Raw genomic sequence first — 13,410 nt, 5'->3', positions numbered from 1 at the left:
ATAACCATGGTCCTGTTACTAATAATTATTATTTTTTTTATATTTGTAAATGTGAAAAAAAAAAAAAAAATATATTGTCACATTAGAATTATTCCATATATCCATGCATAAACACCATGATTACATGTAAAAAAATATTTTAAAAAAATGTATTAATATCTAATATTAACAAAAATATATATATATATTTATTTATTTATACTTATTGTTAAAATTATTATTAGTAATTTTTTCACTTTCCGCATGCATAATTCTTTATATATGGTAGTCTCATTTTTTCTAAAAACTAAGCATAGTTTTACAAAAAAAATATGCATCGTATATTTCGTTAACTAAACAAAATTTTTTAAGGTACACACAATTCATATAACTAAAAAATACAGTAATAACAGGATATCTTTTTAATCTATGAAAAATAAAATTTAATAATGCAAATTTATAATGAAATATATCAGCAATATGATGCATGCGAACTATATACTTTAAAATTATTTAATTAAATCTTATACAAAAAATGTAATAATTTTTTAAATAATCTTAATTAAATCTTATATAGCAACAAAACAACGTTTTGTATTTATGAATTATCTAAAAAAAATAAAACTTTTAACTTAATTATATTTTATTTAAGAAATGAGCATTATAAATATAATGAATTAATAATTGTCATTATAAACTATATATATTTTTAAATATCCTGAAAATAATATTAAATTCTAATATATACATAGACATACTAAATAGGACATATAATCATATTTACAAAATATATATTTATTTTCATTCTCCTAAGGGTATTTTAACTTTTTAGGGAATATATACACATATAAAATATTGCTACTATGAAGAAAAAAAAAAAAAAAAAAAAAAAAAATATTGTTATATAAATATGTGAAAATTAATCTTATATATTTTCCCAATATACTCTTAGATATTTGAAAAAAATCTTATTTTATTTCACGTCTCCATTATTTATCCACTATTATAAGTTGATTATTTATATTGTTTATAATATACATAAATAATACATTAAAAAAAATCATTTAAATATAAAATATTTTAAAAATTATAAATCATTTTTCTTTTTATTCCCATCTATATTGTAATTAATCAAAATATATTTAAAATAAATTGACTAGAACAAAAGGGACTAAAACAAAAAAAAGAGTAGATCATAGAATAAAAAATATCATAAAAGGATATTCAAAAAAAAAAAAAATTAAATCATTAATTCTTTAATATAACAGATTTATTGAACATACATTTGACAAATTCGTGCTTTATATGAAGAAATTATTTACAGAATCTCATAATTAGTTAGCATTTTTATTTATTTTAACTTTTCCTATTCAATTTTCTAGCCATAATTTATCACTTATTTGTCTAATTCAAAGAAGGTATTAAATTTTGAAATACTTTAATTATGTTATAATATAATCATATATTATTATGGTATTATGTTTAAATCGTTCAGTAATTTTAATTACCAATTAATGTCCTAAAACTTCTTATAAATTAAAAAAATATATTTCTTATTTTACATGCTAAAACAGATATTTATATTTTGCGTAAAAAAATATTTTCATATAGTTATCAAATTCAGATTAATCAAAAATATATAACACCACTTTAATCTATATATTCGAATATATCTTTGAACAATTACATAAAAATAATTGCGATACTTCAGTATATTTTTTATTAAATAATGTAAGATATTATTCTCCTTACGTATAATTATCGTATTATTACTTCTTATTAAAAAATTATAATTAATTTTACACTTTTTAATTATATATTCTAGTTAGTTCTAATATAGTACATACTAATAATTTTTCATATTTTCTATAAGTATACAAAATTATTTTAATTAGTTAATTAATGTACATACTTATACGTTTTATTAATTAAAATTTAGTTAAAGTTAAATAACTCAAGTACAGAAGTGTTAATACACAAATATAGAAAAACATATATTTATAATATTTTATACCATTAGTAAAATTATTCAATGGAATAATATGTAAAATATATTTAATTTTTATGTAAATGATAAACATATAATATTAAGTAAAATAAGTACTTCTTAAACGGCATGCAAATTCAACAATTATAACAACTATTTAGTATAATTTATATATTATTAATTATAATCTCTGTATACAACGTAGTAAATATAAAAATAATATTAAGAAAATAATTTTAACCATATAATAGTTATATTACAAAAAAGTAACAAAATAGCACTAAATAATAAATACGTCCAATCTGTTCTAATAATTTTTTGCTTTATAGCTTATATATTTTCATAACAACAAAAGAATTATAAGAATTATGTATATTAGAGTACATACTAATATTTATATGTATGTATCTTAATAACGCAAAATAAAAAGAAAAAACAAATTTAATGTATTGAAGTGAAAAAAGAAAGTACAACAATGAAAAAAATGTTGTATAAAACATAATTCAATAGTTTTAAATAAATTAAACAAAAAATTTCTTAATTATAATAAATTGGTTAAAAATAAATACCATAAATTAACTGTATATATGAAGTAACTATTCACAAAAATTAATTATCAATTAATATATATATGTACATATTTTACTCCTTATTTGCTATAACTTATTAACATTGTTCAAATAAAGAAATAAAGCTGGAATTAATATATTTACATTGAAACAAATTAACCTATGTTACTTCAATTACTTATAATATTTCCTGTAATTTCTTTTGCAAATTCATATCTAATTATTATGAATTAATACATGAATTTTTTTATATTGCATACTAAACAAATATTTAATAATAATATTAAAAAGATGAGTAAAAACAAAAAAAATTATAGCTTATATTTAACTTACTTATTAGTATATATCTAAGAATAATTAAAGAAAAATTGTGAAGTTACTATTTTTTTTTCTATTTTCTTATTTTATATGTTATATTATTACATATATATACATATATATATAATTATGATATTACTATTTTTTATTATAAAGTTATAATTTATATATCATTTTATCAGATGTATAACATAATTAATTCTTCTATAAGTATATCCTTTTAACATTTTATATATTGAAAAAGTAAACAAAATTATTTTCATAAAATTATATACATAAATATTCATCTTATTAAATAAAACATTGCCCCAGTTCAATCATTAATATCCAAAAGTGATCATAGATATATATAGAACATATATATAATTTATTATTCCATTTTAAGACTATTAATTTGAATACTATATATAACAAATAAGGAATTTTTAGATACTGCGATATATAAATAATCGTAGCTAAATGTACAATTTAAGGTTAAGTACTTTCCACAACAATAAAAAATATTTAGCATATTTTATATATTATTGATAAAAATCCTTAGACAAAATCTAGTAAATAAAAAAATATTAAAAATACAATTTAACAACATAATCATAAGAAAAGTAAATAGAAGGATAATACAATAAAAAATAAATACTTTATCAGTACTAATATTTTGCTTATTGATTTTTTATTTTCAAAAAACAAAAAGTATAAAAAGAATTATTTACATTAATAGAAGTAATAATATTTATATATATTCTTTAAGAAAAAAAATAAGAAAGAAAGACGAATTACAAATATAAATAATAATTTTACATCATAAAATTAATATAACATATTAATGTTACTTGTACACAATTTTTAATTGTTAGATATTTATATTTTTTTTATAAATAGAGTAAGAATTTTATGTAAAATAATATACGTAGATTTAATATCAAAATATATTCTGGATATATCTCCACCTGTAATAAACTTATTCAAGAAAAAAAAAGGATAAAAATTCATATAAAACAAATATTAATGTACTTATTTATTTTATATTCTCAAATAATTTTTATGTATTTGAGAATTACAAATTTTGCTCTAATATATATAAATTTAAAATTAACCTATTTATAAATAAAACGTTATAAATTTTTATTTTTCTTCCTGATTATTATTTACAGATACCTAAAATAGTAATAAGATGTCATAATGGTAAATTTAAAATTTACTGTTTATTTATATTTCCAAATTTATACATAATTTTCTTATTTATGATAATTAAAGTGTTTGTATTAGTAATAAAAAATTATTACTTATATATTTACTAATAATTTGTTTTAATCTAGGACAAAAGAAGATTGCGTGAAGGATTGTACAACTGGGCTAACTCAGATGAAATAACATATCTTAAAAGTTATATTCAAACTGAAATTAGTTCCTTAAATGCAAAGAATAATAAAAAAGAATTTAGAGAAAAATGTTTACAAGTGGTGGATTATTTAATAAGTCAAAAGTATAATGTTCCAAGTCGTTCAACAGAAGAGAGATGGAAAGAAGTACTTTCATTTTATTTACGTAAATATTTTAGAAAGCCTACTAAACATGGCATATGTCCTTTTATTTTGGAGGAGAATGAAAAAAAACTTTTAGAATTATCATATGAAGCAGAAGATTTTTGTGAAGGAAAAACTGCTTGGATACAAGAATTAAATAACTATAAAAGATTGAATAAAAATTCAATTATATGTAATGGTGATTCTCTATGTATGAGTAAGTGTAACCAATATAATGTGTGGATTGAAGAAAGAAAGAAATCTTTTTATCAAAATAGCATCTTCAGCGAATACAAATCCAAAAATATAAAATCATCAAAAATTAAATTTCCATCAAACAAAAATTGCAAACTGTTAAACACAGAAACATTTAATCAATGTGAATGCCTCCTCTCTGATCCATCGGCATCTGAGAACCTTCCTCCTAAATCAGAAAGTGAACATTTACAAATACAACATGAACAAAGTGCCTCTCACAATCAAAATCCCCCACAAGCACAATCTCCACATCTAGAAAAATCTAATCTTGAAGAATCAGTGCCACAAGAATCTCCTACTAAAGCTGAAAAGAGTCAAATTGAAAGTATACGACCTACAAAAGATGCTAATTCAGAAATATCTACATTTTCGGAATCTGAGAGTCCAAAATCAAAAGAACATTTTACATTAGAAAAACAAAATCAACTAGTTGAAGGAGAATTCCTTGCTTCAGGAATCGTTTCGGAAACTACTGAATTATCAGTATCTTCCTTACAAACTCCTTACTATACTAAACCCCTTATAATGATAGGTACAAATAATACCTTCTTATTTTTCTATTTTTAAAATAACTAAAATATATAACATAAATATTTAAAATGAAATTACAGGACCAAAAGAAAATTCAAATATCTCATACACAACATCTGTTTTAATCAGCTTCCTAGTTATTTTTTTATTTGTACTTTTTGTTAAAGTAAAATAAAACTTATGCAATAAAAATATTGATAAAAAATTGATAATTGTGATAATTTGTAATATAAATTTGTTTTTTGTTTTTATATCATAGTATGCACTAATGAGACTTTTTAAAAAAAAGAAAGATATTAAAAGAAGACAAGTGAAATTTTTCAGATTACTAATACCTTCAATTTCTAATAGAAAAAACAAATTTTTAATAGATGATCATTTGGAACACATTACACATGATGACAAAGAAATTATAAAAAAAATAGAAATAAATGAACTTAATACTAAAAAAAATGTAAACTTGTTAAAGCAAAAAAAGGACAGATCAAAAACTATTATAGAAGTACATATGGAAGTACTGGAAAAATGTAGAAATGAAGAATTGGAATACAAAAAGCTAGAATATTTAGAAATATGTTTAAATGAGTTTACAAAAAAAGAATATACAATCCATTCTAATTTAAAAAATGATGAAATAATAATGGAAGATATTAAAACTATAGAAGATACTGAAAACAAAATTTTTCTATGGAATAAATGGGTAAAAAGATATAGAAATCTTTCACAAAAATTGAAAAAAGAAGAATGGTTTAATAACTTAAAAAATGAATGGAAAAAAGAACAAGTTTACGCAAAAAAAAAGAAAGAAATACAAAAAAATCTGTCAGATGAAAATCAAAATTTTCTATATTTAGAAAGAGAAAAAGATATATGGAAAAATTGGTTACCTAAAAAGGGTGCCATTTTAGAACAATATTTAGAACAAAAATTGTTTAAGGAATTGACAGAAGAATTACAAATTATGACTAATGAATATAAAAATGAACAAACTAGAAATAATATATCCCTAGTAAATATGATGGAACTGCAACACATAGAAAACTATGAAGAATTATACAAATATATAAAAAAAAAATTAGTGCCAAAACTTTGTATACTCGTATTTATGATGGTATTTGAAGAATGTGAAAAGGAAGAGTACATAGAAAATAGGGAATCGTATTTGGATGATACCATAAATGAATGCAAAACTAAAAAAAATTCAAAAAAAGAACAAGAAATTAAAGAAAACATAATTGAAATTAACGACTTCTCAGAAAATAGAATAAATAGAGAAATTCACCGTTATACATAGGAATTAAGCTTTAGAAAAGATATAGAAGATTGGATAAGAGAAGAAAATATATTCGTAAACTCTATAGATAATAACGTGTAAATATAAAAATCTAATGAAATAGCAGAAAAATACATCTAATAAATTCGTAGGTATACATCAAAGTATATTCGGATGCTAATTAAGAGAAAACTTTTACATTCAATGAAAAATATTTCTTATGTAATCTGTTATCATAATGGAATAAAGAAGAAAAATAATATAAAGTTGTAAGCAATACTAAAGAGGAACGTAATCATGGAACGTAAATTACGAATATGAGTTAATTAAAAAATAAATTAAAGGTAAATATACCAAAAATAAAGTACAATAGAATAAATCAAATATTCATTGGAAATTCTCATTAAGCAATTGAAAAAAATGGATATAACAAAATACATATTATGTATAACAACTTTTATCAATAATTTAATACGAAATTAATTTCTATATTTAACAAAAGCAAAAAATAATCATATATTAAAACAATGCAGCAATTTCAAATATTATTTTATTACATTTTATATTATTTTATTCCTTTATTGATAGAAACAATTGTATCTTGTTAATTTATTTCATATTTGTTTAAAGGAGTGTTTATTGGTAACCTTCATAATTATGTATCCGTCCATCTTACAGTGTACAAAAAAAAAGTACTCACACATTAAAAAATTTACAGATTACGAATTAAATATATACATAATACTGCACCGACTAAATATAAATTATTTATTCATTGAGATATATATTAATTTATTCGTTTCTATATATACTTTTCAAAGCTTATTTCTTTAAATTATATTCATATATATTAAAAATAGAAAATTTCGTCTTAATTTATTTTGTTTTTGTTTTTGTTTACTATTTAATATGTTTTTATACTCTTCACTTATATTGATGTGTTATTTTTCTTTTAAATGTTATATATTTTAAAAATACCACATACAATATTACCTAAATTCAAAAACCCTTAACACTAATAAAAAATGTTGGTTGATTAATTTAATATATCTTTATGAAAGAAGTGCACTGCCAATATTAATTTCCACAAATTCTTCCTTCATATAATATTTAAATAATAAATTTTAAAGCTCTGTATATCTCAACTCAAATGTAAGTATAACAACCATAATAATATACAATATTATATTACTTAAATTATTATTATAATACATAAAAAAATTTTGAAGTATATGATAAATTATATATTCATTAATCACATCTCGGATGCACAAAATAGATAAAAAAAAGGAAAAATGACATTACATACAAACTTTCCATTACGCAATTCTCACTAAATTGTGATGAATATTATTAGTTAAAAATATAAAAAACTAATTTAAATTGTTAAAATCATCATTAAAATTTGTTTATTCGTACATATATAAATTTAAAAAATATCAAATTTTTAATCTGAATATGTGACACTACCTTATTACCAACAGTATATATAAATGCTTGGTTTTTATAATTGTTCTAAAATATATCTAAAAATCCTTAATAAAAAGAATTGATTTGACGTGAAAAATATAAAAATTTGTACTCAAATAAGCAATTATGTTTATTAGTTGTCTAATATAAATAAATACAATAAGACATGAATAGAAAAAAAAGCATAAATTTACAATATATTTTCTATTATGATATATATTTTTCCACATAAAATATGATTATTATAAGAACCTTAAACATCTATAATATTTCTAATTAAATATATTGTATATGAAACATAACTATTTCTGTTACAAACAATAATTTTTATTTATAATATTTTGCAAAAAAAAAAAAAATCATATATATACAATTATAACTATTTCTTATATCTATGTAATATTATATACATAAAAATGAACATTTTAATAGCATATTGTAATATATAATATTAACTAAAAATTAATAAAGAATAACTTATAAATTTTATTTAAATTTTTATTATCATGATTATTAATATTCCTACATAAATTTTTCCATTTTTTCCTTACAATTTTTGTATCTCATAGACACATAAGAAAATAATTAAAAAAAATATATACATATTAGTTACCAGGAATCTATACAATCAATATATATAATATCAAGAAGTATAACAAATGATAAATATAACTATAATTTTTCTTTTTTGTATATATAAAATAGAAAATTTGATATATCAAATGCAATTATCTGAAGTGTTCATATATACATTGTATGCAAAATATTTTATTTATTACATTTTTATAATTAAATATTATATAGATATGCGATAAAATATTCGCTCATCACTATTATAACGTATCTAATCGTTAAAAAAAAATGATATAATTGTGAATAAAGCAAAATTAACGTAGATTTATACTTAATACTTTTTATTATATTAAAAAGAGTATGATTATTATTATGAAAATTTTGATATTTATGAACATATATTCTGCATAGTTTAAAATAACTCTAAGTTATTACCAACTTTTATTTTAGAAAATATAGAGAGAAACTTACATAATCGCATATATATATAAATTATTTTTCATTAAAATTTATCTGATAATAAAAAAAAAATTTTTTTTTTTTAATTCCATTATTTGTAATAGAACATCTAATTATATATAATTTATTTTGAGAGAATAATTATTAATACAAAACAAAAAGAAGAATACTTCCATAATGAACTTTAATATCCTATTAATCATCTATGAATGTTACAATTACATTTTTCAATAAAAAAAGAAAAAATAGAAATATAACATATAATTATAAAATTCATTTATAATTCATAAGTAATTCTTAAATAATTTAATTAAAATAACATTTTAAAAGAAATATTACTTGTACCTAGATATTTTTTAGTTATAAGAAATTATAATGCTCAAAATTAGCAGTGAACTATAAATAAATCATTCATAAAAAGAAAATTATTTTATTACATATCTATAATTTTATATATAAAACAATCAAAAATTCAGAAATTTACTAAAAATGATTTTATATAAATTTAATTTTTTCACAATTTGTATGAATAACTAAATATTTATTTATAAAATACATTGAACATAAATATATTATATAAATTATCATCATAATTTTCCATTCCATATGGTAACATAAAATAAATACAAAATAAATAAAACATCGAAACTTTTGAACTGATAACTTAATCTTGTAAGCCCATATTATAAAAAAAAAAATAAATATATTCATATGAATAAATGAAAAAACTCTCATTTTAAAAATAATTAAAGACCATATAACACATTAATAATAGCTATAGTTAAACGTAACTAACTATATATTTAAAATATACTAAAACATGTAATCAAATTCTATAGGAAAAATATAATAAAATCAAACTTAAGAACTAATTAAGAAAGCATTTTAACAAAATTCAATAATAATTAAAATGATCAAAATATCTCACTAATATAACATGGTTTGAAGTGTAATCAATTAAACGATTAATTAATATACCATTAATAAAAATATTAGAATAAATATTCAAGGAAAACACAAGAAGTGTTGTTCTAATCAAATAAATCCCATAAAAGATAATCATACAAGTGATAATAAAAAAACATTATCCTTTTAAATATACCTGTAACATAATTTTATTTTTTTGGGCACAATTAAATATGCATTATTTGTGGTTTCCTTTTTATCACAATTATTATTAACATACCATTAATAAATAAGATTAATATTATACATGCTATCTGTATAATAACAAGATAAACTATAGAATGTCATAATATTATGGAACAAAATATATTTATTATGCATAAAGTGAAAAATAAAAATTTTAAATAAAAAACTACAAATATAACAAATTAAATTATATCAAAAAACAAAATATTTGTGTAAAAACTATTTCATTATATAAATATGTATATTCTCAATATATTTCTTCCTATTTAACATACATAAAATCAATGTTAATATTTCATAAAAAGAGAAACAAATGTATTTTCTATTGCACTCAACTAATAATAAAAAGCAGATATTTCTTCAAATTACTTACATGTTAATGATAGAAGCATTTACTTCAAGTTTATTAAAAAACTCTTCAAAATATGGTGTCATTATATATAAAATATATTATTTTGCACGCTCACAAATGAGGATAACCTCCTAATAAGAAAATTACGTACAATGAATTACAAAATAATGATCATTTTGAATTCTATTATTTTTTTTGAAATAATTCATTACCATGTAATAGAATAACACATATGTTATTAAAGAATAATTATGAATTTCACAATAATATAATACTTATTTTAATAATTATTACATTATCTGCAAATAATAAAAACATTATTTTATATATATATTAATGATTTATACTATGTAAATTTCTTTTAATATTTTTATAAAATTATATTTTACCTTAAAAATATAAAAGTATTAAATCCCTCTATTTTTAAGATATTTAATTAAAAATTTTTTTAAGAATATTTTTTCCAAAATAATTTAATTCGTTATTTTTTTTCTATGTAAATGTTTTTGATATTTTTTATATATGAAAACACCATTTTATATTATGAAAAACATAAAGTAAATAATAAAAATTACTTTAAATGATATGCTTTAAATGTATATAAAAAGAAGGAATTATTTTTCTACAATAAGAGGGAACGGAATTTACCTTGTGTCAAAGTTACAATTGTTAAACGTTCTCATATAATAATTTTTATTTGCCTTACTGAAAACCATATATTGCTCATGTCACATACTTATCCTTATATTATAATTCAGTTATATTTAAATAAATATTTATTTTTGTGATATTCACTCAGATAATTTTGATATAAATAATTTATATATTTAATTCAATAATTGCAAGAATAGTTTCTATGAAATAATATATTTAATATAGTTCTAAACATCACATTAAAATAATGACACATATTAAAAAATATATATATATAAGAAAATTTATATAAAAACAATATAATAAATCAAAAAAAAGGATAAATATATATTTCAGCAAAAATTGTAATTTGGGCACATTACAAAAATATGAAAACAAATTATTATATTAACTAATATATTAATAGAATTGTATTTTGTGTATAACCATTTTATTTTACATGTAACATATCATAATTATTTTGATATCTAATTTTTAAAAATTAAAAAATATTATTTCTTTTTTTTTAACTAATAAAAATACGAAATTACAATCCCAAATAATAATTAACTAATATATATTAATAACGAATACTTATAATCTTTCCAAAATATATATAGAGTCATATACAATATATGAATGAAATTTCTCCCTTTACCTTCTTTATATAGTCACTTGAACCCCTACAATATTGATATAATCTATTATATTGTTCATCACAAAATAAAATGGAAAGTTTAACTTAACAATAATTCGCATACATTTTTATTTAAAAAAAATAATAATTAATGTTTTATAGTTTAAATAACTTATTTCACTCAAATACCATAAAAATTCTTTTTTTAAAAATAAAATTTAAGTCCATACAATTCATTATATCTTCTTAATATTCAGAATAAAATTTTGGAAAAGTTGCCATAATGTAACATATACCACGAATTAAATACAATTGTTATTATGCTATATTATGGTGAATATCAAATTTTCAAAAAAAAGTAAGATATAAATGGCTCTTATAAACTTTGTACACAAATTTCAAAAAATGCAGAAAATATTTCAAAAAATAATAATACAGAAGTATATGATACGCAATTCTCACATTATAAATATTGAATATATTTAGAAATAATGGTAATACGACGAGATAAATTATAAAATAATAATGGGAAAACATTAATTAGTAACATTCTTAAATTACAAAAATGTATAAATGAAATTTACAACTCTTCCTATTGTGAAATTAAGCTTATATATGGTACTTCTCAAATGTTAAATGATAACTTATAAGATAAATGTTTGCAGGATTATTTTCTAAATTATTGTAGTATTAAAACGTATGATACCCGTGAAGTTGTTACATACAGTAAGTACGAAAAATATATTAATAATATTATTATACTATGTAAAAAGCATAAAAATATAAAAGAATGCTGTGAAGATACACATTCAATGAGTTATCAAAAATATTTTGAATGCCAATATGAATTTGTCCCTGGTAAATTTTTATCTACATTAAATTTAAGCGAAATAAAAAACTTGATAATTAAATATTAGAAAACACCTTAGAAACCGGAAAATCAGAGATTTATGGTGGATCTCATATAGATAAGTTGGGTTCAATTTATTTTTTCAAGAGTACAGATAATATTGATGAAAAACTAAAATATAAAAAACTTGAATACAGAAGAATAGAATATAACATATTACAAGGTGGACAAATAAAATATCATGTGATTTTGACATCGGCTAAATCTCTTAATAATCTAACTTCACCATTTACTCATCCTTCTCCTAAACATGCTTTTTTTATAATAGGTGTAGAAAAGTAACACGAGAGAATAAAAAATCAGAACAAGAAAGCAAAAAATCAAGCATAAGTACCACAAAAGAAAATAAATCATTCCTACAGAATTATTTGAACAAAATTCAAAATTTTAATAAGGAAAGGTATGATTCACTCTCAAATATCAGAAGAATAAATGGCCAATCATACTTCCATTCAAAATCATTAATTTTAAAAAAATATAGATACTGAACATCAGCTGCTTTGTAAAAAAGAAGGAATAGTAAAAGATAAATCATGGCCCTACATACAGCCAAGTGTGCCTTAAACTAAAACAGTAGGAATACGATGTAAAATCTATTCCCCTCAGAAAAAATCTGGTTTAACACGCATTAGTAATTCTATTTCTTCTAATATTTCACATAATAAATCTGATATGTTCTACAATAATATTTTCATCATTTCTTACTTATTATGATATTACGAATATATTTCACTATTCCCATTTATTATAAAATGGATAAAAGTTTCCAAAAAAATGGGAAAATAT

The 13,410-nt window shown here is 19.2% G+C and overlaps 1 protein-coding gene across 1 annotated transcript; it reads left to right on the top strand.

Moving 5' to 3' along the window:
- Positions 1–4,032: 4,032 nt before the first annotated feature.
- Positions 4,033–6,459, top strand: PmUG01_11062400 (STP1 protein; the record flags this gene model as incomplete). Its single annotated transcript, XM_029006298.1, has 4 exons — positions 4,033–4,035; positions 4,170–5,166; positions 5,246–5,331; positions 5,425–6,459. 4 exons carry the CDS (start codon positions 4,033–4,035, stop codon positions 6,457–6,459), a joined length of 2,121 nt encoding a protein of 706 aa, XP_028862802.1.
- Between the last annotated feature and the right edge of the window lie 6,951 nt (positions 6,460–13,410).

The sequence above is a fragment of the Plasmodium malariae genome, assembly GCF_900090045.1.
Source record: "Plasmodium malariae genome assembly, chromosome: 11".
NCBI lineage: Eukaryota > Apicomplexa > Aconoidasida > Haemosporida > Plasmodiidae > Plasmodium > Plasmodium malariae.
Note: the sequence above shows the minus strand (reverse complement) of the source record. Positions and strands in the feature narration are given on the sequence as shown.